This window comes from Struthio camelus, chromosome 4, assembly GCF_040807025.1.
Source record: "Struthio camelus isolate bStrCam1 chromosome 4, bStrCam1.hap1, whole genome shotgun sequence".
Lineage (NCBI taxonomy): Eukaryota > Metazoa > Chordata > Aves > Struthioniformes > Struthionidae > Struthio > Struthio camelus.
This window is the reverse complement of record NC_090945.1, coordinates 86,747,797-86,775,378: the sequence shown is the minus strand read 5'-3', so window position 1 is coordinate 86,775,378 and position 27,582 is coordinate 86,747,797. Positions and strand designations below refer to the sequence as shown.

Genomic DNA, 27,582 nt, shown 5'->3' with positions numbered 1-27,582 from the left:
GTCCCGGCTGCCGCCTGGGTCCGGGCTGCACCCTTCTCCCGGCTGGACCCGGGGGCTCCTTTCGCTTCCGTTTCCCAACGGGGAGATGGACGCGTGGCCGCTCTCCCAAAAACCGGGCTCTGTCTCCTTTTAACGTGGAAAATCACTCTTGCCGGCAAATTCGCGAGCCTGAAAGCGTCGGGGGGCCGTGGCATGCGAGCGGGAGACGAGCGTTGAGCTAAGGGCTCGGTTACGTCTCCGCTCCTTAGCGATGCTCTGCAGAGCCGGGGCAGAGTTCCCGCGTCCAGGAAACATCCTGCAAATCCTGTCGCCAGCGCACGAAGCTTTTTCTGCTCCCTCTGAGCCCGAGCTCTGCTCGTGTCGGTCCGGGCTGGCCGCTTATTTCAGGACCGGAGGATTTAACAGCCTCTTTACAATCCAAAATAGGAAAAGATGAATTTGATGAGTTTTTTTTTTAAAAAAATAAAATAATAATAATAAAGTGGGGGGAGAGGCGAGTTTTGGCCGAGCGCTGGCCGGCGTCAGCCCGGCCTCGGCCCCGCGGCCCCGGCCGAGCGCGCTGGGACGGGCCCCGGGCGGCCCGGCGGCCTCCGGGATTTGAGTCACCGCTATTGTTCTCGCCCTCTCGGCCGCCTCTTCCTTTTCCTTTTCCCCTCGGGCTCGGCGGCCGGCACCTCGAGGGGCTGCCGGGAGCGAGCCGCGGTGCCGGCGCGGCCGGATATGTGCCGCCCGCGGCTGTGAGCCGGGAGGGGACGGTGATGGCCGCTGGTGTCGGCTCCACGCGGCCGCCGCGGGGCTCTGCTCCCTGCGCGAGGCCCTGAGGGTCTCGCCTGGGGTATAAGAGGATGGAGGATCCCCCCCCCACCACCACCATCGGGCTCCTTGCAGCCTTTCCCAGCCAGAAAACCCTCCCGGGGGGGCGTTTGCAAGGCAGGCAGAGTCTTCCGCTCTGGTTTCCCCGTGGGGAAACTGAGGCACAGCGCGGCCAAACGGTTTTCCCAGCAAGCCTCGTGGCCAGGCTCAAACGCGGGGACCCCAGAGGCCGCCCGGCCGGGCGCGGGGGCCGTGACGTGGGGTGGCAGCCGTGTCCCCCCCCACCGCAGCCGCCGCGGCGCTTCCCCGCCGTACGCCCGCCTTGCAGCATCCTTGCCCCGGGTGGTGTCGGAGCGGAGGGCCTGATCCTGCCTCCCTGGGGGCTGCGGATGGTGCTGGGCACCCTCAGCGCCCCCCCACCACCTTGCTTTCCTTGCATCGGTGGTGGTGGGGGGGGGGGGGCAGCGCGTTTTGGGGCCGTTCGCCCACCACCAAGCGGCGGCGTGCGCCGAGGCCCCCCCGGGCCCTACCTGACCCGCGCGCTTTGCTCCTCGCAGGGGTGAAGAGAAGGACGAAGGTCATCAAGAACAACGTGAACCCCGTGTGGAACGAGGTGAGCGAGGTCCCCCCCCACCCCGGGGGGGTCGTCCCCCCCCCCCTGCCCCGAGCGGCGCCCTGCGCGCCCGCCGAGCCCCGGGTGCAGCTCGAGCCGCCGCGCAGAGGGCTCCTTGCTGCCGTCCCCATCTCCGGCAGCGAGGACTCGACCTGCCCTGCCGCCCGGCTTCTTCCTCCCTCGCCGATTAAAAGAAAACGCGTGAAAACGCTGCGGGGAAACCAAGGCTGTTTTACTCATCGGCCCAGTCCCGGAGGAGGAGACGGTTTTTTTCTCTTTTTCCCATCGCCCTCTTCCTCCTGACCTCGACCCCGTGTGGACCGAGCTTTAAAAAAACGGGTTTCGCTAAACAAGCGCTAACGCTGCGGTGCAGAAACGTTGCGCGGCGGTCCAGATCGTGTTCTCGTTCGCTTTTAATCTGTTTAAAAAAAAAAAAAAAAAACCCACGTAAAAGGGCCTTTGGCCAGAGCACAGCTTTTTCTTCCAGCCCGTAGGGAAGTCTGGAGCAAGGAAGCGGAGCGCTGGGTGCGGCGGCGGGATGGCGGCAGGCTCGATGCCCCGCGCCGCCGCTCCGAGCCGCCAGCGCGTGGGCACGGCGGCGGAGGGCTCCTGCTTCTCCGCAGCGACCTGGCGCTGCCGAAGCGGGTCGACATCTGCTGCCATTCGGGATTTTGCCTGTCCCAGCGCGAGCCGCCGCGGCCGGAGGCGCCTCTGGTCTCAGCTCCTCTCTCCCCGCTCTCCAGGGCTTCGAGTGGGACCTCAAGGGAGCTCCCTTGGACCAGAGCGCCGAGCTCACCGTGGTGGTGAAGGACCACGAGACCGTGGGCAGGAACAGGTAGGACGTCACCGTGTCCCCAGGCTACGTGCGTGGAGGGGGGGGGGGGATGTCTGCTCCGGGAGAGAGCAGGGAGCTGCTGCCCGCGGCGCTGTCCGTGGGCCCGCGGCGCTGTCCGTGGGCCCGCAGCGCTGTCCGTGGGCCCGCGGCGCTGTCCGTGCACGCGCGCTGTCCGTGGGCATGCATGCTGTCCGTGCACGCGCGCTGTCCGTGCACGCGCGCTGTCCGTGCACGCGCATGCTGGGGGCTGAAGGCTGCAGCCTGCCTTGCTCCCCCGGGAATCCCGTGCTGCAGCGCGGAGCTGCGGCTTTGCTCCAGGCGCGTTTTCGGCTCTCCCCGGCATCAGGGAAGAGGCCGGCGGGTGCCGGCTGCGCCCACGCGGCGGGGAGGCTGGTGGGAGGCACGAGCCGCGTTTCTGCGCCGTTTCGCTCAAAGGCCGGGAAGCAAAGCGGCCTTTGCCGGCAGGGAGCATAAAGGAGCCTTGTGCCTCCGCCGCCCTCGGGATAAGGCCTGGGGCGCCGCTGCGATGCCGCGCCGGGAGGCGGAGGCGTGGGACGGAGCTCGCCAGCCGGCCGAGCCCCTTTCCCGGCTCTGTTTTGCCCGCGCAGCTGGGAAGAGCGTCGCTTGCAAAATAAACAACCCCGGGGGGCCCGCTTCCTTTCTCGCGAAAGCATCCGCGCCGCACGCGCCGTGTCCGGCGCCCGGCACGTCGTTGGGACCCAAGCGCCGCTCGCCTGCCTCGAGGCTGCTCCTCCGTGCCCTTCGCCTGGGCCGAGCGGCACGTTTCGGGAGGTGCTGGGGCCTCTGTCCGCCCAGCGGCCGAGCGCTTTTGCAGGGGCAGGCGTTGCAAAAGGAGGGTCAGAGCCGGCCACGGCGCCCTTGGAGTTGCTGCCTTGGCCGGGGCTGGGGGCTGGAGGTGTTTTGAGATGGTCGCTGGGTTTCTGCCCGCCCCGAGGGGGAGCGGGACCCCGGTGCGGATGCGGGCCAGCAGTTTGCTGGGTGCCCACATGCCCCTCTGGGCATAAGGCTCACCCCCCAGCCCCCCAAAATAGGACCCTGCAATTTCTCTGAGCCCTGAAGAGCTCGCTCGGCTTGAGACGAAGCCCCTTTGTCCTCCTACGTATGAGACCTTTCCCCAGCGCTCCTCGAGCTGCCCCGGAGCACGGCCCGGTTTCAGGAGCAGTTCCTGTGCTGGGAGGGCAAAGCAGAAGCCGCTCGTTGGCAGCAGCCGGGGGGGAAGGAAAGGCCTGGGGGGGGGGGGGTGGATAAGTCATCCCAGACTGATGCTGATGTGGGCTTCGCTCTTGGGCTGCAGAGCGAACGAGCTGGAAATTGGGTCTGATCCAGCTTGGCGACTGCACGCGTTCCTATAAATAGGGAAGGAGAAACGGGAGAGGAATTCCAGCTCCCCGCGCCAGGGAAACTTAATTTGCCGGAGCGGAGGAGCAGTTTCCTTCTGTTACTAGCAGATATCGTGATATCTCCAAGGAAAGGTGCCTTCTCCTGCTTGATGACCCGTCACGTAGGTGACGTTGCTCTTTGGCCTTTCCTGCTCTCCGGAGAAAGGAGCAACCTGCCTGCCCGCGCTTCGGCTGCGAGCGCGCAAGCAGCACGATTAACGGCGACGCTGCCTTGGCAAAGCTGCTGACTGCAGCCAGGCGTAAGAAAAAAACCCCGCTGACACCTGCGCCAGGCTTGAGGTTTGGCCCGTGCGTGGCTCTTGCGGAGCCGCGGTCCCCGCGGCAAGCGTCTCGGTGGGAAAGCGCCCCGCTCCGTCGTCCCAGCGAGCCGCGCCGCTCGCTCAGGGTGCGTTTCGGGCAGGAGACGGTCCTGGGGCTGCGCAAGCCTGTGCAGGAGGAGGGTGAATCAGGCCACGTTTGCTTTAATCCCTGGTTTATGGCGGTCCAGGGCGTCTTCCCGCTTGCAAAGCGCTGAGGCAGCTGCAGGCAAAGAGCTGCTTTTTGCAGAAAGAGGCCGTTTCCATGACCGTTTGCAAAGGAAAACGGGGAAGGAGGGGAAGGGGAGAGAATATGCATCAGAAAAGCTTGCTCCAACCCAAAGCTTGCGCTTCCAGAGCTTCCCTGCAGCGGTAGGGGAGCAAACAAAAGCAGGAAGCCAAAACCAAAAAAAACCAACCAAAAAAAAAACCCCGCAGCAGAAGGTTTTAAGGGTAAATGCTGGGCCGGGGGCTGCCCGGCTTCTCGCTGGGTTTTCTGGGCAGTCGCTGCAGCCCGGTCCAGGGATTCCCTGCACCCCCCTGCTTGCGCACTCCTATGGTTTTACCCAAATTCATGGCCCCGTCACGATTTACAGAGGGGAGCCTCTAAAAATAACCCCCCAGCTGGGGTGGGAGGTGGTGTGGGACAGGAAGGGTTAATCCCCCAAAACAACCCCCCACAAATCCGAAAAAAACCAAGCAAGAGCCACAGAAGGAGGGTTGAGGACTGCTGCTGGGGGTCGGAGGGGAGGTGGGTTGACCTGTCCGAGCGTCGAGGCTTCACGGGGCTCTGCGCCGCTGTTACAATAATAAAAAAAAAAAATCTGTGATGCTTTATTTTTTAATTTTTTTATTTTTTTATTTTTTTGCAATGCAACTAAACACTTATTGGCCCCTTTGATGTCGTTGACTCCCAGGCAGGGCATCGCCAAGGATATTGCTTTGTGTTTCCGAGCCTTTGTTCGCTGACCTGCACCGTGCCTCCAGAGAGGAGGTGGAAACCGTCTCCTCCCGCTGCTTGAACCCTCCGGCTCTGTGCCTTTGCAATAGCCGTTGCTCCAGTTTGAACCCGATGCGGGTCCTCAGCCTCTTCCCCGTGTGTCCTCCCTTGCTGCTGCCCCCGTTTGCTCTTCTTCCCCCAGGTTTTTGGGAGAAGCCCACGTGCCCCTGCGAGATGTCCTGTCCACCCCCAGCTTGGCTGCCTCCTTCAACGTGCCGCTGCTGGACGCCAAGAAGCAGAGCACGGGGGTGAGTCCGGACGGGGGACGAGCTGGGACACGGCCAGCGGCCCGCCTGGCCCCCCAGCTCCCCTCTGGCTCGTGCGTTTGGGAATGAGAGCTGGACCCTCAGGAATCAGCCTGCGGGGCAGGATCCGCTGGCTGCCCTGTGTTGGTGCATCGCGGCTCCGTGGTCCCGAGTGGGGCTGGGGGCTCGGTCGAGCTGCCCCGGGGGCTGCCGCAGCCGGGACGAGCCCCAAGCAGCATTTCCTGGTGGGCCAGACCCCGCCGGCGTCTCTCCTCGCTCCTTCCCAGCGCTGCCGCCGAGTGTCTTGGCGGCAGGAGGAAACGCCGTGCTGGACCTGCCCTCGGCCTCACCTTCCGCCCTCGTCTTCCTCAGCCTTGGGGCGGAGGAGCCGTCACGCTGGCGTCTGCAGCCTGCACCGTCCCGGCATCCCCGGGACGCCCCTGGGGGCTTTTGACGGCCGCCCCTGCCCCGAACCTCTCGTCCCTGAGCCCGTCCCTGCGGCGGGGGACGGCGGAGGCTCGTTTCTGCCTGCGGGAGGACGGGGGCTGGTGCCGCCGGATGCGGCCCCCGTCGCTGCTCCTCGGGCTGCTGCCTCGCATCGCTGTTCAAGCAGCGAGCTGTACGTTTCCCCCCGCTCCGGGGATGCGTGGAAACGGCTCTGTAGGTGTTTCTATGGCAGGAAGCCGCCTTTTTCCTACGCCAGCTCCCCCAGGGGCTTTTATTGGCCTGATGGTTCCTCTTTCGCTTGCGTGCTGGCGCCCATCCATCTGGCCTCCGCTGCGCCGAGCGCCTCCGTGCAGCTTCCCTTGCCCCTAGCTAGCAGACGGGCACGGTCCCCCGTGGCACCGGTTTGGTTGGACAAGGTCCTGTCCTCCTCCTCCTGTCCCAGCCCGCCCTGCTCTGCCTCAGTTTCCCCGTTTGCCAAATTCGCCGCATCGCCCCTCCTGCTGCCCAGGCTGGGGAAAACGCCGCCGCCGCCTGAGCCCCGCGAGACCTTTCGGAGAGGCAGCGGAGGGGTACCGCGTCCGCTGGCCTCCCCGGGCAGCGAGCCGCCGAGGCCCTTCCTCGGCTCCGCGCCTCGCTGGCTGCCGTCCCTGCCGCTTCCTTCCCGCCGAGGCGGCCCGCAGCCGCCACGGCCTGGAGCTGCCATCTAGCGGGACCGGCACCGCTCGGTCCTGGCCGGCTGCCCCGCAGCGTCCCCGCGGCTCCGGCATCCTCGCCGGCCCCGGCATCCCCGCGGCTCGAGCGGCGCTGCGTCTCCGGCAGCTCGGCCCTGGCAGGATTGCCGCCCGCGGCTCCCCCACCTCGTCGCATCCCTCCCCGCAGACGAGGCCCAGCAGGAGCTGCGGGAGAAGGAGCCTTTCCCGGTCGGGGTCGGGGAGCCCCGGAGCTTTTTTGCAGCGTGGGCTGCAGCAGGGGATGAAGCGCGGCGACGGCAGGCTGCAGAGCGCCCGGCGGGCAGAAAGGTGCAGCCGGCCAGATCCCTGCAACGCCTCCCGCTTCGGTCCTCCTGCTCTTGCTGCTCCTGCTCCTGCCCTTTTTGCGTTGCGTTTGCTGAGTTACTGCTGCGTCCGCGATGCTTGGGCAGCAAGTTGCTGCTGGCATCCCGAGAGCTTGGAGCAGTCCCTCTGATCGGGCGGCGCTTCTGCATGCCCGTTGTAACGGTTCATTCCTCTTTTCCAGGCTTTCCTCATCCTGCAAGTGTCCTACACCCCGCCTCCAGGAGCTGCCCCCCTGTTCCCCCCTCCTGCCCCCCCTGAGCCAGCGCCGGCTGCGGCGGAGCCCGACACGGTCACCGGTGAGCAGAAACCTCTGCTCGTGCAGTCGGGGCAGGTTGGAGCCGTACCCCGTCAGCGCGTGGCGGGGTGACGCAGGGTGGGCGCAGGTCTGGGGTCCGGCGCTCTCCCTGCAACCTGCAGCACCTGAGATTTTGGGTGTCTGCAGCTCAGGGTAGCAGGGCTGTTACGGCTTGTAGCCCCGAGCTCCCGTTCAGCTCGAGGTACCCTCCTGGGCTGAACAGGAGATCGTGAACGGTCTCGAGTAATGCACTGCCTTCCTCCCTTTCCTGCCACCCTGACCTGCCTCTTGCCCCTGCAGAAACGGCTGCTGAGGAGGATACCGAAGATCAGACCGCGACGGGGGACGAGACGGAGCCATCCTCGGGGCCCTCAGGGGCCGAGCAGCCCACGCTGCCCCGCAAGCCACCTGCGCACCACATCCATGGGATTAAGCGGAGGAAAAGCTCGCCCAAAAAGCCCCTGCCCAACAAACCGCAGGACTTCCAGGTGAGCTCTGCCATGGCGAGACACTGGCGTAGGTGCTCCAAATGCAGGAGCTCTTCCCGGCACCTGGCTTCTGCTCTGGAGGATGGACCCGCCACGTCCCAGCCTCCAGCAGAGCCTGGTGCAATCGCTGGTGGACTTGGTGCAATCGCTGGTGGACCCAGCCCCGTCCCCGTCCTCTCGGGATTGCTTCGTGAAACGCCTAGGGATTCGCCATGTCGGTTTACGAAGCTTGTCAGGTCCTACATATTGACAGACGAAGCTATTGGAGCTACTGTAGGACACGCAGAATCGAGAAGGATGCACGTTACTCGTTGTTATTGGTAAAATTGAAGGGAATGCAAAAAAGGGGACCTGTGTGTGACCTGCGCATGGCAAAAGCAAGGTGAGGGCAGGCAACCTGCTGATACACGGCAGGAAGCCCTGGCGAGCCATTCTTTAACCAGGTCTCCAGGTATGGGGTCCTTTTTGCCAAGTTACACCTGCTGCCTGATGGCTCCAGTCCTTGCCGTGTGAGAGGCAGCGAGTAATTGCTCTGTCCTCGTCCTCCCTGCAGCATGCCTGGGCTTAGGGCCATCTGCTCTGCTCCTTCTTGGAGTCTGAGACGCTGCGGGACCCCTTCCTCGTGAGGGTCCCTCTGGGCTCTTGGTGCATCCTCTTCCCCCTTTGCGGGCCCTCTGTGGGCTCCCTCCTCCGGCAGCTCGGGTTGGCTCCCAGGCGTCCTTCGCGGCGCTCGCCTTCCTCCCTGGGGACCGACCCGCTGCTCTTTCCCTCTCCTCGTCTCCAGATCCGGGTGAGAGTCATTGAGGGCAGGCAGCTCCCTGGCGTCAACATCAAACCCGTGGTGAAGGTCACAGCTGCCGGGCAGACGAAGAGGACCAGGATACGCAAAGGCAACAGCCCCTTCTTTGATGAGGTGAGCGAGGACTTCTGCTCCTGTTGGGCATCAGGAAAGGCTCAGTCGTCTTGTCCCCAGTCCTGTCCCCAAACCGTGTACGATGCCACTTTGAATGTCCCTGTATTTTTTTCATTGCTCCTCTGAGAGCATGCGGAGCCTCACAGAAAGGTCCAGAAATGCTTCTGCAGACAGGGATGGTGAAAGCCAGTCCAAAGACCTTGCTCATCATGGTGCATCAGGAGCCCCTGTTGGGACATCCTCTCCAGGAGGGTTTTGCTATCAACTAGTTGGGATCTCATTTAACAGGACTGGAAAAGGGCTCTGGCCAGCAGAGCCAGGAAGTTTGGGAACAGCACGGAGGCAGGAACGTGCTGTGGGTTAAAGCAGGGGCAGGGGGTTGCTTTTGTGGCTGCTTTCAGACCTTTGCCTCGCCTCTCTCTTGTACAGACCTTCTTCTTCAATGTCTTTGAGTCACCAGCCGAGTTGTTCGATGTGCCTATCTTCATCACAGTAAGTTTGAGCAGCCTTCGTTGCCGGAGGTTTTCGCCGTTTCTCGGCCCTGTGCGTGCAGGCAGCGCTGGGGTCCTGCACGCAGAGAGGGCGGGAGCTTCTTTCCTTTTTTCCCAGAGCTGAATTTAGTGTTTTGCCTATTTTTCATGCCGCAGGTTGTTGATTCTCGGTCTTTCCGGACAGACTCGGTGATAGGGGAGTTTCGGGTAAGGATTTGCTATCTGCTCTCCCCTTGTCGCTTTAATCCATAGCACGAGGTGAACGTTGGCTTTTCTTTTCCGTTTCGTTTTACAGATGGATGTCGAGACGATTTATTCTGAACCGAGTGAGTTCAGCGGTTGCCACAGGCATTAAAGATTTGGGACAAGTTTGCTTTCTGCAGCTGGGGAAGAACTTTCTGAGAAAGCTTTTTTTTTGGGCCAAACATAGAGGAACACGCGCACACACCATAGTTATCCCTAAGCATTGATTCCCACCCCCAGGCACTCGTATACTTATGTATGCAAACATTGGTACACACACATTAGTGTACATATGTGCACACATCTGTGTGCTCACACGTGTGCATATATCTATACGTGCCTATACAGCTACATGCAGCGAGAGCGTGAGCACAAACATCTATGAACTGTCTGCCCCGCGCATTTCCATATGTGAACCCCTATATGTGCCTATATCTGCCATCACCACCCCTTTGTCTTCCCTCTAACATTCATTTTTATTATTAAAAAAAAAAACAAATTACAACCCTTACGCTAATTCTGTGAGCGTCTAGGGCCTAGCTCACAATTTTCTTTTTTCCCTTCCCTTAGAACATGCTTTTCTCAGAAAATGGCTGTTGCTTTCTGACCCGGAGGATTTTTCGGCGGGGGCCAAAGGTTACTTGAAAGTCAGCCTCTTCGTGCTGGGGCCCGGAGACGAAGCTCCTGTAAGTACCAGCCCGATCCCGACGGAGGCAGGGTGGTTCCCTGGAACGCGTGGTACGAGCGTGGCCTGATCCCTGCGCTTCTCCGGGCTCTGCCTCCTGCTCGCCGGCCTTTGGCGTGGCCTCACATTGTGCAAGGGGGTCAAATCCTCTCCGTGTGGAAGGGGAAAAATGTCATGAGCTTGCTCCTCCGATGCTGCGGGCATGCAGGCTGGCCAGCGCCTTCATCGTTATACACTGTAAAAAAACCCCCAAATCTACCTTTAGTTATTTAAATGGAGCTTTCCATGTGTAACCCCATGTGTGCGAGGTGACACAACATGCTGGGGACCCTGGTGCTGCTCCCAGGGAAACCGTGGCTTTGGACCTTCCTCTGATTTCAATCAGGAGTGTCGTACGTGGTGGGGCAAGGTGCCAGGAGTCACACTACTTGCAGGTCTCTGCTGCTCGTTTCAGGGCTTTGGGAGAAGCCTTAGTCCCCTTGTCTTTCCTGATGGCTCCTGTTGTCCTACAGATAGAGAAGAAGGAAATCTCTGAAGACAAGGAAGATATTGAAGGGAATATCTTGCGTCCCACGGGGGTCACCTTGAGAGGGGCTCACTTCTCCCTGAAGATCTTCAAAGCTGAAGACCTACCCCAGAGTAAGCATTGCCTTTGCTGGGTTGGAGTACGGAGGATCCAGCCCTCGGCACCGTGGGGTGCTGCAAGGCACAAGATAAGAATAAGGGTTCGGATAAGGAAATGTTCTCCTCAGCCTTGGTCCAAAGACCTTGCAGATATTGGTCAGCTGTACCATGCCGAGCTGTCTGCTGGTGTAAACTGATTTACCCCCCCGGGTAAAGCTGACCCCACGCTGAGGTCAGCAGCTCTCCCCACCTGCTGCTCCTTTGGGGGCGATAGGGACACGCATGCTCAGCCTGGCTGCGGGGGTCTTCCTCAAGGCTTTTTCAGGAGCTTCCTGGAGGACATAATTTCTTACAGCAGAAATTCAGCCTCATCCAGAGACGCAGGATGAGCCTGGGCCTGCAGGAGGCATTGCAGGTGGGATCCAGCTACCTGGAAGTGTCTCAGCTCCCCTGGGAGGCTGAAACCTGCTCGCTAGTGAGACCAGGCAGTTATGGGACCAGATTTTTGGATATGGTGAGGGCAGCTGGGATTTCTTTTCCCTGCTGCAGAGCTGCTGAGGGAATTGGCCACCCCCCCAGCTGTTTCCCTATGCTATGCACAAAGCTTGGGGTACTTCCAGTCCCTGTGCTGGGTATGGATGGCTCTCCTTCAACACGATCGGTTGTGCTCGTGAAGACAGCCCACTGGAAAAGCCAGAGTCCTCCGGGCTCCCAGGATAAAGCCGAGTGCCCAGGTGTAGCGTGCGTAGCTGAGGTTTCAGCAGCCTCCGCAGGTGGTCACAGACTCTTTCCTTTTCCAGTGGATGATGCTGTCATGGACAATGTTCGGCAGATCTTTGGCTTTGAGAGCAACAAGAAGAACCTGGTCGATCCCTTTGTGGAAGTCAGCTTTGCAGGCAAGACGGTGAGCAGCAGGACTGGGAGATCTTCCTGCTTCCCTTGGTGCAGCAGCTGTGCTCAGGAGCATCACGGTTGGGATGGCTAAAATGCACGGGCGAGTGGGGCCCCAGCTCAATTTAGCGGCAGGATGAACCTTGTGGCTGGCCCAGCTGCCAAGTGACTTTTTACCTCCCCGTGGACGTTGGTAATGCCTGGCACAGCCGTGTCCTGGCAGTCCCTGTGGCCTCATGCCATGCCATTCGTGTTCTTCCTTGAGCACTGCACGCTCAGCATCCTTGCTCCCTCCCAGGGGGGGAATTTGGGCTCGGGATCCCATTCCTGTGCATCATCTGGGCCGCAGTGGTGGCCTCAGCTTTGACAAGTGAAGGTGTTGGCCCTTCCTTGCAATGGAAGAAGGTGAACATCCTTATATTTATATGTATACGCACACATATATGTATACGTGTGTGTGTGTGTGTGTGTGTGTGTATGCACGGGTGTAATTTCCGTGCTGGGCTCTTAGTGGTGCTGTTGCATTAAAAATGGAAATATAGAGCTCTAGCCCTTGGGGGAAGGGGTAGTACATTGCAGAAACAATTTCCTGGCTGGGCTGTGCTGTACCTCTAGGTGGTTCTGGACTCCTGGGTGAGCTCGATTCCCCCAGACTGGCCCTGTAGCACCCTCTTTGGGGGGTTTTACCCACGCTGTGCAGAGCCCCACTGAGCCAGAGCCATTGAACAGCAGCTTTATTTGAGGGACCTGAGCCTTTCTGATCTGTGGGTAAAGTGAGCCAGACCCTGAGCAGCTGCAGGAAAGGTGGCAGGAACTGCAAGGTGCTCCTCATCCCCGTCCCCCAGCTGTGGCTGCAGCACGGGGAGGTGTCAGGAGTGTGATGCCGGGGCTGGAGGGCCCATGCCAGCCTCAGGGGAGACGCGGAGAGGAGTTTGGATTTCCCCATGGAGGGCGCGTCCAGGACCACGGCAGTTTCTGAAACGTGGCTTTCCTGGGGGTAGGGGGAAGCCTCCTAAGTGCTGTGAGCTGGAAATAAAAATAAAGATACGTTTGCCGTGCATGCGGGAGAGGGTTTGGCAGCGTGCTCCACAGCCGGGACAGGCCGATCGGTCCAGGCTCTAACTTCTCCTGTCTTTTCTCCTGCCTCCAGCTCTACTCGAAGATCCTGGAGAAAAACGCCAACCCACAGTGGAACCAGATCATCACGCTGCCGGCGATGGTGAGGGAGGCAGACTAAGCCCTGCTGGGGCTCCCCGGCCCAGGTGCCCACCCCGTGCCAGGCGACCACCTCTGATTGCTCCTCTCCTCTGCCTCTTCCCTTAGTTCCCTTCCATGTGCGAGAAGATGAGGATCCGCGTCACCGACTGGTGAGTGGGGAGCTGGCAGAGCCTCCGCTGTGCAAGGAGCCCCTTGGGGCGAATCCCCAGCGACGCGTGGGGGCCGTGCTGCTGTTGAAACCCACGCTGTGTTGCAGGGACCGTCTCACGCACAACGATATCATCGGCACGGCGTACCTGTGCATGTCCAAGATCTCGACCCCCGGTGGGGAGCTGGAAGGTAAACAAGGTGGTGGGACGGCAGTTTGCAGTGCATGCCCGTGGAAGAGCGTGCATGCTCTTGGCTGGAGGTTGGTGTTGGCTTTGAAGAAATAACCACTGGGATAATTCTGTGAAGTGTCTGGGGTTGGCAGAGAAAAGCAAGGTGGTGATGCTACAGAAGAGTCCAATCTGCAGTCTGTGGGCTGGATGCAACCTGCTCTGTCCCGCAGTCTCCTCTCTTGATGTTGAGGTCCCTCTGGGGCTGGTGGTGTGTGCTGACCTGTCACCACCTCCTGGATCCCTGCAGCTCCCCTGTCCCGTGACCAGCTCTCACCCACGAGGTGGGATGGCGGCCGGTCCACGTCACGTAACCGTGGAGCACACGCACGGCAGCAGAGTCGCGCTCGCTCTCAGGCAGCTGGGCACAGCCTCGCGGTGGCACAGGGAGGATCTCTGGTGCCCCTTGGGGGCAGCTCTGGGGTTTTGTCCCGACAGGAATTTGAAGATCTTTAAGTCCTCCTAAGGGCATGGGTAGGGGTGGTCCGCAGAGCTGCGATGATGAGGATTTCTTACTTTGTGCTTCCTCTCCCTGTTGCTGGCTGGGGATAGCGGCAGTCCCTTGGGCAGTTAGTGACTCTGAACAGGCAGGCTCACTGGCAGACGTAGCATGATGCTCTAGTCCCAATGCACCAGGATCCCACTGCTCTCGCTGGCAGCTCATCCTTAGGTGCCGGTTAAGGGCCATCATACAGGGTGCGGGAAGAGGATTTTAAGTCCAGCAGCAGAAGCTTGGGCTGAAAGAGGCATTTCAAGCCCCCGGTGACTTCCCAAAACGGAGAGGACCGATTTATGAGCTCCAGCGGGATCATTTGGGTGATGCTGATGTTGTCGTCTTTGCCGGGCAGGAGGACAAGGAGCTGGGGACTGAGCTGCTGGACCTGCTAGGAGCTGTGGCAGAGCCGGGAACAGAGGCTGCCCTAACCTGCATGAGTAACACTAGTGACCTTTGCTAACGTTTGCACCCTGCCTTGACTCCTCTCTCTCTGCTCCCATGGGTTTGTGCATCTCCGAGGCTCTTGGATGCCCTGCAAGACTGATCCCCGTCACGAGCCCGGCTGAAGTGCAGCATGGCCAGACTGCGCCGTGGCACGGGCAGAGAGCACGTGGCCTCTGCTGGGGCACAGACATGGTGCAAAGCAGCCGGCCCGGTGCCCCGCAGCCCGCTGCTCTGCAACACGCGGTTCTGCATGCATAGCATGGATTTGGGATGCAACACCGTGCTCTGCTGTGTTGGGTGTCTGCACACCACCTTTACCAGGAGAACGGCTTGCTCTCTGCGGCCAGCCTACGGGAAGTGAGGGGAGACCCCTCCCCACTCCTCCGCTTGCCCCACAGGTCCTCCTGGCGTTTGAGGCACGTGGAGGCTTGCGGATGGACTCTCAAATCCACTCCCAAGGCCATGATTTATGTGAACCTCCTGCCTCAAGGGAGGGCAAGGCTAGTACTAGTACCTAATAACTTCCCCCGTCTCTCTCCATAGCGTCTGTTGGGAGCAAGAGCCCCTGGCAGCATCTGCTCTCCTTTCCCATAACCACCTTCCTCACCTAACCAACCTCCTAACCTTCTCTCCATTTCTTTATGCCTCAGATGAGTTTCCTGCTCTTGCGAAGCCTCTGAAAGCCGCAGACTGTACGTCCCCTTAGCCTCTTGTTTTGTGGTCATCGTCGGGTAATTTTTTCCTCTGTTTTAGCTGCCGTTAGGGCTGGAGCACTGGGACAGAGCTCGCGCAGCGAAGGCTCTGCTTTGCCTGAACCTAAGCGCCTTGGGGAGAGGAGGGGACGGCTCCAGCGAGACCACATCCTCCTCCTCTTCCTCTTCCTTCTCCTGCTCTGCCTGTCTGAGGGCCTATGGATTGGGAAGGGGTCAGCTGGGGCAGGCTGTGAGGGGGAAAGGTCCCCACTGTCCATCAGTCTGGCGGAGTTGGAGTGTCCCTTTTGGGCAGCGATGGCTTTGGCTGCCCTGAGATGTGGTGTGTGCTCAGCACTCGGGGCCGGTGCTGTGCGTTGCAGAAGGACCTGTGCGTGGGTGCCTGCTGTTTTAGGAACCTAAAGCAGGACCCTACAAACTCTTTCTGCCCCTTTGGTGCTCCTTCTGCTGGAGGTTTCATAAATACCAGTGGTTCTCATCCAAGCACTGCCTTACTGTGTGCCCTGAACAAGAGAGCCCAGGGTCAGCTCCTTGTCTGGTGTAAATCAGCACGGGTCACTGCAGCAAACCCAGCTACGTTGATTCACGCCAGCCACGTGGTGTTCCCCTTCTCCCAGTGCCCAAAGGAGCGGGCTGGGATCCCTCCTTGCCAGCCCCACCGTGTAAGCGGGGCTGCGAATGCACAGATTTGTGCATGCCGTGTAACTGCAGGATAGCTCCCTTTTCTTTCTCTAGCCAAAGGTAAGTGGTCCTGGGGTTCAAAGGGGATGAAAAGCTCTGCCCTTGGCTCTGTCCCCTCTTCCTAAGCTGGGTTTGGACAAGCACCTGCAAGTGAGGGAATTAGTGCAGATTAATGAAGCGCCGCTCATCAGCGGCAGTGATGAGCGTGGGATGCCGCAGTGTTTTGACAGCCTCCAGCGGTGCGACTGGGCCCTGGGAGGGCAGGAGCCCCACGGCGCAGCCCGGCTGCACCCGGTCTCTGTGGGACGGGGTGGAGAGGTGCCCGTCCTAACTCTCTAAATGCTCTTTTTCCCTGTGATCTCCAGTGGACGATGGACTCGGGTTCCTGCCGACATTCGGTCCCTGCTACATCAACCTTTACGGCAGCCCCAGGGAGTTCACTGGCTTCCCAGACCCTTACGAAACACTCAATTTAGGAAAGGTGAAGTTGACTTCTTGCAAGTGCAGCCTGAAAAAAAAAAAAAAGCTTTCTTCCTTGCAAAATGAAGGCTGCTATTAACCTGAACTGGCTTTTTAGGAGGCTGCACTGCATTTTCTCCCACTTGTTATTCCTGCTGGCTAAACACCTGAGCAAACGGCTGTGCTATCCAAACTCTCCCTGTCTTCGAAGCGCTTGCAGAAATAGTTTGCCTGATCTTGCTCCTCTGGAACGCAGCCAAAGGGCTTAAGCAGGGGCAGGGCACTGTGGTCCTAACGGCAGTCTCTGGCCTACCCCAAGGGCGAGGGAGTCGCTTATCGAGGCAGATTGCTCGTGGAGCTGGAGACCAAGCTGGCGGACCATGTTGAGCAGAAGGTGGAGGACATCGCTGCAGATGACGTCCTCCGGGTGGAGGTAATGGGAATGCGTCAGGGCTCCTCTTGCTGTGCTGTCCAATGGGCTTGCTGGGGGTCAGTGGGGTTTGGAGAAGGGTACTGGGACCTGGGGAATGCAATTGCCTTGGGGATGGATGGGTGCAAGCCCGTGAGCAGTCGGGTGTGCTCCTGGGCCCTATCTTCTGCTGCGCTTTCACCCAATGCGTCCTGCTTGCTCGCTCTGAGCTGCTCTGCGGTAGAAAGCAAGCTGTGGTGGATGGGAACAGGCAGGTGATTTGCTTCAGAAGCAGCCTGGTCCCAAATCTAACATCATCACAAATGCACTCCTTTTATTCATTTTTGCAGGATTACACTGCATTTTCTGTAGAGAAGGTTCTACCCTTCTCCTTTGTCAGGTTCTTAAATACCTCACCTGAAATTCCCTTGCTGCAACTCCTTGCCTTGGCTACAGCCAGCACAAGGGATAGGTTACGCTCTTCTTCCCTGCAGTAGTGTTTCCGTCGCAGAGGCTGGGCTGGGCTGGGCTGGGCTGGGGCGCGTCGGGATGGCGGGGGATCGCGCTTGCTGTGGTGCCCCCCCTCGGCACGGCTCTGTGCGTCTTGCAGAAGTACCTGCGGCGGCGGAAGTACTGCCTCTTCGCTGCCTTCTACTCGGCCACCATGCTCCAGGACGTGGACGACGCCATCCAGTTTGAGGTCAGCATCGGCAACTACGGCAACAAGTTCGACACCACCTGCCTACCCTTGGCCTCGACCACGCAGTACAGCCGGGCCGTGTTCGACGGTGAGCAGGGTGTTGCGGGGAGCCACGCAAGCGTGACATCCAAGGGTGCCCCGGGGTTACCAAGATGTCTTGGAGATGTCCCCATCCGTAGAGGATTTGGGAGGGCTTGGGGAATGAGTGGTGCTCATGCTGTGCAAGGTGGGATTTGAATGGCAGTTGCTGGGATGTGTGTGCTTGTGGTTTGCTGCTTTCCTCTGCCGTGGCGCTGCTCCGCCATGTGCCAGGCTGCTGCCTTGTAAGCACTTCAATGTAGTGGTACGTCAGTGGAAATACCCTTGCTTTTCTCCATGTCCGCTGTCTTGTTCCCCTTGTCACCCTGCACCCTTCCTTGCACTGACACAAGCGTCCATCCACGTGGTGGGTCAAACTGGGGAATGTTCTGGTGGCAGCTAATCTCCTGGGTTAGGCCGGAGGTCCCTGGTCCTCAAAGGAGCAGCTAACATGTACAAGTGTGATCAGGGAGGAGCGAGAAAGCCAGGGCTGTTCTCCCAGCCTCTGTGCTGGCTGAAGGCACTCATTGCATGGCACCTTGGAGCCGACAGTGCCCCTTTGGTTTCACAACAAAGCCTGTGCTTTGGAGCGGTCTCTCAGGGGATCTTGAGGAGCTCCATCCCTGGGATAAGATGTGCAGACTGCATCTGATGTTGGAAGGGCCTGTACGGGGCGCCGGGAGCAACCAGGGCAACAAATTCATCTCCTGTTGGTTTCTGTCCTCACTGTGATGTACGGAGCAGCTGCAGATGCGGAGGGTCATACATGTCCGTTTTGACCTTGATAAGCATTACACTGTTGCATGTGGGTTTTGAGAACGTAATCCACGTCCTTCTGCTCCAGAAGAGCAATGCGGAGGGCTCTGCCCCAGGCCAAATGGTGCACTGCCCCCTTTCCTCTCTGCTCTGGCCCCGAGGAGCGAGATGCCCCGCTGCGCTGTTCCCATGAGCTCAGAAGTGAGCGTGTCGTGTCCTCTAGGCTGCCAGTACTACTACCTGCCCTGGGGCAACGTGAAGCCTGTTGTGGTGCTATCGTCCTACTGGGAAGACATCAGCTACCGAACCGATGCTCAAAACCTGCTCCAGCATGCAGCTGACCGGCTGGTGAGTCCTGCGGTGGCAGCTGGGCCAGGTTCGAGGGTTGCTCACTGGGTCCGTGGATGGTACTGGGGACTCTGCTGTGGGCAGCAGCTTGTGCTGTAATGCTGAGCCCAGCTCTTCCCCATCACCCTTAATGAGCACATGGGATCGGGAGTCCCCGTCTCTCCTCCGAAGGGGAGCTGGAGCGGTCTCGGCATCACAGTCAGCCTGGCTGTCAGGAGCATCTCTGGCAGGGGGAAGGACAAGGGGTTTGGGGGGCACAGAGAGGGGGAGATGGGGAGGGAGAAGGGCTAGGAGAACACACTGGGGCATGGGCTGCCTGCGCAGAGGGGCTGGTAGCAGCTAGGGAAAAGCAACTAGAGCTGAGAAAGGGAAACTGAGGCACAGAGAGCGGCTGGGGCACAGCAGGCAGGGGAGAGGACATCTCCCTCGCTGGCCTGCCCCAAGTCTCACCGCTGCATGTACTTCTTCGTGTTAGCATGCCCTCGCTAATTAAGTCAGCCAGCATTTCTGACAGGCGGAGGGTGATGTCATCTCGTGGGGTTTCTGTCCTCGGCGAGCGGCCGGGAGGGAATGAGTCAGGGAGGGCCTCGCGTTCGCAGACATCTGGCTTCAATAAATAGCCCTTTGCAAAGGCAAACAGGAAAGACGCGCTGAGGCGACACGGGAGGGAACGTGGCTAAAAATAAGCGTGGCAACTGTACAGTCGGTGAAGGACTAACGGGAAAGGGCTGCCGGGAACTGCCGGAGCCTGCCCGTCTCCGGCGGCAGCGGTCCAGGCTGTGGCCGGCCCCGTTGCCTCATTTTGCTCAGAGAGGATCTTGCTCACGGCCATGGCTTGCAGCGGTGCCTCCCCTCATTGCCCTGTGACCTGCAGGCATGCAGCACCCCACGCCGCTGCACCGCACAAGCGTGAGCCCTGAGCACGGCGCATGCAGGCCACCCAGCGTGGGTGCACCTCGCGGGAGCGTTGCCCCGTGCCTGGGCTATGTGTAGCCACCGGTGCTGAGTTATGGGGTGAATTAGGAGATTTTGGGGTTCTTGGCACCCAGCGTTGTGGGTCGGGCGGTGCAGCAAGCCGACGCGTGGGCTTGCACTCAGCCTGCGCTGCCCATCACCTGGATTATTGCTTTTCCTCCTTGGCGTCCAGTCCATACTGGACTGGGTCCCGTGCTGTGCTGATGGGACAGGAGAAGGGGGAAGCATTCCCCGTTGGGGCACAAACGCAAGGCTTTGCTGTGCCACCCACCTGGTTGCCAAAACAGATGCAGGAGGGAAGGCTGTTCCCTAGATTTGTGACCTATCGGTGGGAAGTTTTGCTGTATTTCCCTATCTTTTTCCCAAAGGGTTCCAGTAAGAACCAAAGTGGAGGATCGGGGCAGCAGTGCAGGGCCCTGGTCTGCCAGGGATGAGGGAGGAGGGTCTGTGCCACAAGGATGTGGGGAGGCATGTGGCTCTGGGGCAGTGTCCCCTGTGTGTAACCTCTCTTCCCCACGTGCTGCGTAGGAAGCCAACTTGGAGATGGTCCACCTTGCGCTCAAGGCCAACTGCTCCCCGAGTGACTTGGATTCCCTGGTTGCCCAGTTGATGGATGACATCATTGCCGACTGCAGGTATTTTCTGCCAGTTTTGACTGTGAGCCTTTTTATGCGTTTTGTTTTTTTTCTTGCGAGAACATTTATTTATGTTGGAAGGGATGACTTCTTTTTTTTTTTCCTTTTTTTTCTTTTTTTTTCGTTCTGAAAAATGCTGGTCATTTGCTAATGTTTACTTCAAAGGTTGCTGAGCCAAGGCACGGAGTTGAAAAGGTGACATTTAAAGCAAGTCATAAATTTCCACTCTTCATGCAAGGGCTGCAGCTTGGCCCACCTGAAAGAGCCTCATTGTGTGGCAGGGCGAGAGCCAGGGCAAGAGCAAGCCCTTCCCGGCTGCAGGGACGGAGCTGCCTCGTGTTCGCGTTTGCCCTCTGCAAGGCAGCACAAGGGAATCACAGCTCAGTGGCTCCTCAGCGCGCGTTAAGCTTGTGTGTCGGCAAGAGGTGTGCAAGCGTGTTGTCTGATGCGCGGCCAGGGCAGGCCGGATGGGTGCAGGAGTCCCTCCGTTCCCCCATACACAGGGCATGTGAAGACTAGGCTATCAGATGGGTTTAAATTGTGGCTTTATCTCCCATCCGATCTCCAGCTCACCATTTTCTGTGATATCTCCAGGGTTTTCCTCATCTCCAGACACCTCTAGGCCTTTCTTGGCCATTGCTGTTTCCATAGAGGCACATGAGGATGTCAAATTCACGTTTGCAAATCAAGCCCGGTGCAAGAAGAGGGGGCTTGCACTTTATTCAGATTCTACAGAGCAAGGATCATGGGACATGTTGCCATCACTGCCATGCAAATATAGATTTTTTCCTTGTGCTGGGTTTTTCAAATCCTGTAATCTGGGATTTGCCATCCCATCATTGCACTCTAGGGGCAACAGCAGCCAGCACGGTGAGAAGCTCTGGAACATCTTTGCCTTTCGAAGCACTTCTGAAGCTCTTGAACGTTACTGAGAGGGTGCATGGCAGGGTGCCTGTGGCCCGTTCTTTGGGAGGGACCACGCTTGGTGGGAGTCAAGAAGCCAGCCCCAGGAAGGAGTGTTGCCGCAATGTGACCATCCCATTTTATTTGAGGGCCAACTCAGCTTCCAGTGGAAGGTGATTTTGGGTTTACCTCACTGGGGGCCTTAAACTGTGGTTCTCCTTCAGGTGTGACCATATCTCAGAGTGGAGAGAATCTTAATTCCCTTCCCTTCCTGCCTCTGGCCACAGAGCTTCCCTGCCACAACTCCAAGCCAAGGATTCAGGGCAAGGGCAATAGCAGGGTCTGTAATGTGTTTTCTAGCTGTCGCAAAAGGCCTGACAAGTCTTTGCCAAAGGGAATTAATAACGTCTTGTAGCCTAATTCAAAGAATGTGTCAGCCAGGGGCTTGCTGCTGCTTCTCTAGAAGCTTTCTCGCCTTGGGAGCAGCTGAGCTGCGAAACAGCCCTGTGTTGCACTGAGACACCTTGTTGGTGGCAAGCAACTGCTGCAGTGAGGCGACCCAGTGGCCACTGAGCTCCTGTGTGCCATCTTGGCATTGGTCCTTTGTCTCAGGAGAGAGGGAGTACTTGGCCTTCTTGGCTGTCCCAGGTGTTCAGCAGGCCACTGAAACCCACCTCTTCCACAAGAGCTGCTGGCCCATGGGACACATACACTGCCAAGCTGGATTAGTATCAGTTGCCTGACGATTAAAGGGATGCTGCGGAGCCTGCTGATAAGACTTAGACCCTCCTTCCTCCTCCCCACGCTCTTTGAAAGACACAAAGATAGGTCATGAAGGTGCTGGGCTTCCGCGCACACGTGGTCGCAGCCTATCTGGACCCTTGCATAATTCCTGTTTGGGGCTGGCTGCCTCCTCCTTTCAGGCAAGACTTGGGATGAACCGACCCTGCCGCTCAGGAGACGCTCCACAGACCCTCGGGAAAGGTGCTCTTGGAGGGCATGCTTAGCAAAACACACACATCCTCACAACCTCCCTGTTTATTTGCTTTTGAGCCTCATAAAGGCGATGTGTCTCGCCCCCCACACACGCTGGCTCCTCTGGAAAGGTCAGAGCCGTTCTGAGGGCTGTAAATATTCCACCGCTTCTGTGTATGCGGTACGTGACCTGAGGGATAAGCCACAGCTTTGGGTTTTCCAGAGATGCTGCACCCTCCAAAACAAATTCAATTAAATGGGTCGGGAGGGGAAAAATGTTGCTGCGAGATGTGCCAGGGCCGTGGTTCCCGCTGGCTCCTCTCCCTGCTCTGTGCTGAGCTCCTGCGGTACACTGCTCCTGCCTCCCCGCGAGGACTTGGCACTGGGCTTGCAACGGAGGAACGGCTGGCTCAAGGGCTGGCAGGATTTGCTCAGCTAATGAGGGTAATATCCCCACCGCTGGGGCTCCAGGAGCCTCCTAGGGGGTTTCGTGCCCTGCTGCACTCTCTGCCCCTGGATGGGCTGGTTAACCCCTGCAGCTGAACCTCTCTGTCGACAGCCGCGTTTCCATCTGTTTCTGAGGAGCTTGGAGGTGCTGTGGACTCCTTCCCATGGAGGCGAGCAGGGCAGAAAGCCTGGAGGCCACAACAGCGTCCCTGTCCCGCAGCCTTGAGGCGTTGCTGCACCAAAGCCTGGCCAGGCAGAGATCTTCAGGAAAGAGTTTGGTCTGGGTTTAGAAGAGTCGAGCAATAGGACAACCCCTGCCTCTCCTTCAGGGTGATCCAGTGGTTCCCTACCCTGAGAACGGGCCATCTTTCTCCTCATCCAAATCTCTCTGGTGGCAGCATCCAAACGGGAGGGGATGTCCCCACCTCCTGTTTCTACTCAGAGCAGCACTGTGCTCCCAGGATTTCCTTTCCCAGCTCTATTTTCCAGATCTTTGTCTGCATGAAGAGATGGAAGACTCTTGCTTTCTGGAAAAAAAGAGGTTGTAAATGGCAAACAAATGGACAGAGTTAGGAAAAGAAGAATAATGAAATGGCCAAGTGCCCCAAAACTGGAAAACAGCCCGAGTCAGGCAGCAAGAGCTGTTCCTTTGTGCTGGCAGTGCAGCAACGTGGTCTTGAAGGACAGATCTTGCTCTTCTGCTTCTGACCTTGCTTCATGTAGTGCAAGGAGGGTGCTATGCTCTATCCTTTTTCCACACGAAAAAGGGGTGGCTGTCAATTCAATCCGTGCATCTTTCATTGCAGGAGGGGGGACACTGTCAAAATAAACAGGAGATGGTAGGAAAGCCCTGGTTTAGAAGCTGTTTCTTGTTTTTGATCATTCTTTTTGCTCTTCAGTCAAATTCTGTTACCTCTCCCTGAGGTGGAGGCACTGGGACTGCATATGGCGTTTGCACTGCAGATACACCATGCGTTTATACGCTGCCACAGTGGTATTTGGAGTGAAGCCCTTTGGTTCTTTCCTAGTAATTCATACCCTGAATGGTAACAGCCAGTGCAGAACCCATCACCGCATTTGAACCCAACAGCGTTCCTCACAGGTGTTTTTTTGAGTTGAATTTCATCTGCCAGGCATGCTGTAGTGTGAGGTCTTTGAACTACTCTTTGCTGTCAGCCTTTCCCCCAGATCCTCTGGGTAGCTCTGTGTGGTTGGTGAGCTGTGCTATGCTGTCCTTCGTGCCTTCGAGTGTGTTTGACATCATGGCCCCTGGCCCATGTCCCTTGGGGCTTCAGATTGCACTGGTGGCCTCAGTCCACTGAGACTTGTGCGCTTCTGGCTTGCGTCACCTCTCTTACGACGAGCTATTTCTCCGTGAGGGGACCTTCCTCTTAGCCCATGGCAGCAGAGCCTTTGGAGAAGGACCTTGCTGAAAGCTGCCTCCAGGCAGGCTATGTTGGTTATCGTCCGCATCCGCAGCGACTCCGTCAGGCAATGGTGTCGGATGTGCAAGACGTGGCTTCCCTCTACACCAGCAGCCCTGATTCCTCCCCGTTATGTCGTGTTTAATCAAGAAGTTAAGGGTCATTCCTAGTAGTCCAGCAATTCCCTACCTGAATTACTGATGATTTGCTGCTGTTCACTCTGATTTCTTCCAAGTTCTCTTCTACTCGTCTTTGCTGTCAAGACAAATCCCCTGTGGAGACGGGCCCTGATGCGAGGTTCTTCCAAAGCTGCTTCACATCAAACTGCCATACAGAGAATGGGGCAACCTTTTTTACTGTGAAAAATGCTGCTTCTCTCTCCGTCATCAGTGCACTTTCAAGCAGTTACTGTGTTTTTGTCCATTTGAAAAGGGATGTTTATTAGGCTTCTTTAATGCTTTTAATGGTGGTTCCTCAACTGTTTTTTTTGTGTCTACTTTGTTGTGTTTTTGCATTTAATTGGGTAGAGTCTATGTTCTTTTCTGTTTTCATATTGGAACACAACTTTGTTTAATCATTCTGGTTTTTAAAGTCTCTCTTTGATACATGGCACACATGTTCTCTAATAAGGAGTCTTTCAAGCATTTCCACGCTGCCTGCAAGATTTAACCCTTTTTGCTGTTCCTTTTTGCAACTTTTTAACAAACTTCCACCTTTTTGTGTAGTGTTCTACTTTGTCTTTCTGAAGTTAAATGCAACTGTAGTGGATATATCTAGCTGTTTTTGTTCTGTGTTTTTTTTCCCTTTTTTCTGTTCCTGCAAGGGTATTGAAGTACGTCCTAGTTTCTGCCCCAAAGTGGTGTTGGATTGAAAGCCGTCGTACGCTTTGTAGATGAGCAGTGTCCTTCTTGGTCACTCAGTGAGGAAGAAACTGTGGGGGAGAAAAAAAAAAACAAGTGGTCATATTATTCGAAGCTCTGCCGTAATAGGTACACAAATGACGCAAGTGGATACACAAAATTGAGTTCACGTAGCACAGTCGGTCTAACTTTGGCGCGCTTGGATCTGCAACCCAAACGCAGTATTTTAATTCAGTTTCTCACCCAGAACGATACTACACAATCGGTTTAATTAGCAGCGTTCACAGCACTCCACCTACATTTGGAAGAAGAAGCAAAAGCGGTTTCCTTTGGAAGAGATGAAAGAGAACGAAGCGTACCCTCCCCGTTCCTACCATGCATCCCTCCCAAAGTCTCTTGTTAAAAATAGCCATATAACTATGATTTTATGTAGAAAAATCGAAATTTTGTTTGCAAGTTAGTGCAAATGAAGTCAATAACATCAGACGACCTGCACAGACACTTTTTTTGTAGAATTCTTTTCTCTGCTGTATTAGAAGAAAAATTGCCGCTGTCTCTGCGGAGCAGCTACTGCAAGTACGCGCCAAGTTGGGATACGTAATGAGTGGTCCCCTTGGGCTCCTGCTGCAGAGTCAGGGTGGATAGTTAAAATATATCTCTTTGGAGCATGATGTTCTTTATTTTGGGCTACGGTGCAGAATGTCACATCTCTCCTTTTCTTTTTCCATCTTTAATGAAGTTCCTGTTCTGTATCAATACAGTTTGCTTTAAGGACTCACAAATTAAAACTGCCATGGCAGGTCCTCTGTGCTGGACAACTCCAGCCCATCTATCTCGGAGATACAATTTAAGCTCGGATGAGGGATCCCTGAAGCATCTCATTTCTCAATTGCAAACCCAAGAGGGAAAACTGCAGTGATTAAGAGTTCAATGCAGCCTCCTGCACAGAGGCATCCAACACTATCTGAGACCTCTGGGGTAGGTAGGACGTCCACGTGGGGTGGCAGTTGGACACCAGACCTAGGGGAGGCCCGCCTGCTTAAACCGGCCTTCCCTTGGTGCTGCATGGGATATGGGACCTGGAAAACAACAGGAGCACAGAGACTTCCTTAATTCTGGCTTTACTGGAGTTCACGAAAGCCACCACCCTCCCCATGGCATTTACTAAATCAAGGGAGTGCGTAACAGGTTAGTAAATTGTCCGTCCCCGCGTGCGTTCATCCTTCTCGTTTCACACAGTGGCAGCAGGCGAGGAAAAGGCGTCGTGAAGTGAGACGACAGGCTTGTTACCACCCCGAGGAGAGGGGGAATTGCGTACCTTACTTTATTTTAGCTGCACTTTTGTTTCTGTTAAAATAGAGCTCCAACATTTATAATGGCAGCATTGTAAATCACTGCGTTTTGCATGGAACCCCTTAAATGGCTTAGTCCAGAAAAGATGTTCTTGGACTTCTGTAACGTTTATCCAGCAACTTGAATCAATTTAAATTAAAATGTGTGTGTGTGTGTGTGTGTGTGTGTGTGTGTGTGTGTGTGTGTGTGTGTGAGCATAGTGTGTGTGATGAGACGTGCAGGGCTCAGCTGTGGCTCCATCTTGGTGCTCTTGGCCAGGGCATGCGAGGGCTGCGAGTGTGGTTTGAAGCTCCTTGCTCTTGGCACTTCCTTGTCGCCCCAAAGGCATCTTTGATGGCTCGTTAATTCTTTGTGAGCTTACATAAAAGAAAAAGAGAGACGGCGAAACCCCAAGAGAGGGCAAGCATCCCGATGGGCTGCTGATATGGGTGTCTCCATTCCCTGCAGCCAGACACTGCCCAGCGTGGTGGGGAAGCCAACCTGCACCCACCTGGACCAGCACCTGCACCGCTTTCGCAGCACCAACCTGGAGCAGATAGTGAAGGCGGCTCTGAAGATGAAGCACGATGACTTGAGCCTCCCCGCGGCGCTGGAGCAGGCGGAGGACTGGCTCTCCCGGCTGAAGGCCATGGCTGAGGAGGTAATGCTGGGGCCGCGCTGGCACACGGGGGAGTTTCACCTCGCTGGAGTCTTTTTCTTCCCGACCCATCAGGAAATCTCATGGCATCTCCTTTTGAACCGATGAGACTGAGGAGATCTCCCAGCCAAGGGAGAGGGATGGGAGATTTAGGGGCGATTAATAAGCAATAGCACTGTGCTATAAGCCCCAAGCCTTTGGTTTTCTGGTGCTTTCCAAAGGAGATGTTGCAGGAAGCTTTCCTTTTTTAATGGTGAAGTGCCTGGAGCCAACTTCGAACTCCGCAGACACAAGGGAGTGAAAACAGCAGGAGACCGAGTCCCTGTGTCCTTGCTGCTGCTGTTGCCACCAGGATTATCCGAAGGGAATCGGGAAGGCGCGAGGCTTTGCAGCGCCACTGCACCCTGCCGCTGGGGCTTAGCCTCGTTCCTGGCTGAACGGCTCTGCTCAGACAGCTAAATCCCCAGCCGCAGCTTGGAGCTGCGAGTTAGGAGTCACCTCTCGGGGTGTTTGCAGGTGTCTCTTCCTCGTTACTTGGCGTGGCACGACCCACATCTCATAACTGAGGCTTTGAAATGCCCCTGGGTATGGTATAGTAGTTATAATAATAATAACCACAGGTCTTCCCCGTGGCTGGTTTGGAGCAGCTCTCCAGCAGTTCCTGGGGCTGCTTGTCTTGCGCCGGGGGCCGATGAGATCCCACCACGCGACTCGTTTTTCAGTGCGGCTCTCCACTGAATCCCTGTATGGGTCGGGGCAGGCCGAAAGCGGTAACGTCTGTCTGCAAACGTGTTTTCCAGCCCCAGAACAGCCTGCCAGACATAGTGATCTGGATGCTGCAGGGAGACAAGCGCGTTGCCTACGCCCGGGTGCCAGCCCACCAGGTCCTCTTCTCCAGGAATGTCGCCAACTGCTGCGGCAAGAACTGTGGGAAACTGCAGACGATATTTCTGAAAGTACGGTGGTTTTTCGTGGAGACGAGTGTGTGCATAGAGAGTTATTTTTAAGACATTTAAAAAAAAAAAAAGGCGAGAAGATAAAGGAGGATCCTCTTTTATTTTATACAGGGAAACCTGTAAAGAGGTAGTGGTGGAGTTTCGTTCCTCTTCCACGGAAAGGCCTGAATTAGAACCCTATGAATATTTGATTATTTTCTGCCACTGCCAGGGCAGCAAAGAGGAACATGATTTGGCCAAGACAGTGCTTTTTTTTTTTTTTTTTAATTTTGATTTTAGTTTATTTTATGTTTTCTCCAAATTCCTGACCCTCTGCCACCCCAGGAAATTTAAACTGCGGCCGCCTTTGCCAGGCACTTACAGCACTTCTCACATCTCAAATGATA

General features: G+C 57.1%; 1 protein-coding gene across 13 annotated transcripts in view; it reads left to right on the top strand.

The window, feature by feature from the left end:
• Positions 1–27,582, top strand: part of DYSF (dysferlin) — a 120,522-nt gene that overhangs the window by 4,031 nt on the left and 88,909 nt on the right. For 7 of the 13 annotated variants that reach the window (XM_068943885.1, XM_068943879.1, XM_068943882.1 and 4 more), the window contains exons 2-24: positions 1,371–1,426; positions 2,170–2,261; positions 5,121–5,226; positions 6,907–7,021; positions 7,321–7,508; positions 8,293–8,421; positions 8,851–8,913; positions 9,069–9,119; positions 9,208–9,238; positions 9,726–9,841; positions 10,353–10,479; positions 11,265–11,368; positions 12,506–12,574; positions 12,679–12,722; positions 12,830–12,912; positions 14,541–14,582; positions 15,647–15,762; positions 16,060–16,173; positions 16,760–16,937; positions 17,907–18,031; positions 19,535–19,641; positions 26,051–26,243; positions 27,041–27,196. In XM_068943885.1, the coding sequence (XP_068799986.1) occupies positions 1,371–1,426; positions 2,170–2,261; positions 5,121–5,226; positions 6,907–7,021; positions 7,321–7,508; positions 8,293–8,421; positions 8,851–8,913; positions 9,069–9,119; positions 9,208–9,238; positions 9,726–9,841; positions 10,353–10,479; positions 11,265–11,368; positions 12,506–12,574; positions 12,679–12,722; positions 12,830–12,912; positions 14,541–14,582; positions 15,647–15,762; positions 16,060–16,173; positions 16,760–16,937; positions 17,907–18,031; positions 19,535–19,641; positions 26,051–26,243; positions 27,041–27,196 (2,405 nt within the window). The remainder of the gene's footprint in view (positions 1–1,370; positions 1,427–2,169; positions 2,262–5,120; positions 5,227–6,906; positions 7,022–7,320; positions 7,509–8,292; positions 8,422–8,850; positions 8,914–9,068; positions 9,120–9,207; positions 9,239–9,725; positions 9,842–10,352; positions 10,480–11,264; positions 11,369–12,505; positions 12,575–12,678; positions 12,723–12,829; positions 12,913–14,540; positions 14,583–15,646; positions 15,763–16,059; positions 16,174–16,759; positions 16,938–17,906; positions 18,032–19,534; positions 19,642–26,050; positions 26,244–27,040; positions 27,197–27,582) is intronic. The other 6 variants (XM_068943888.1, XM_068943884.1, XM_068943881.1 and 3 more) reach the window with 1 other exon arrangement.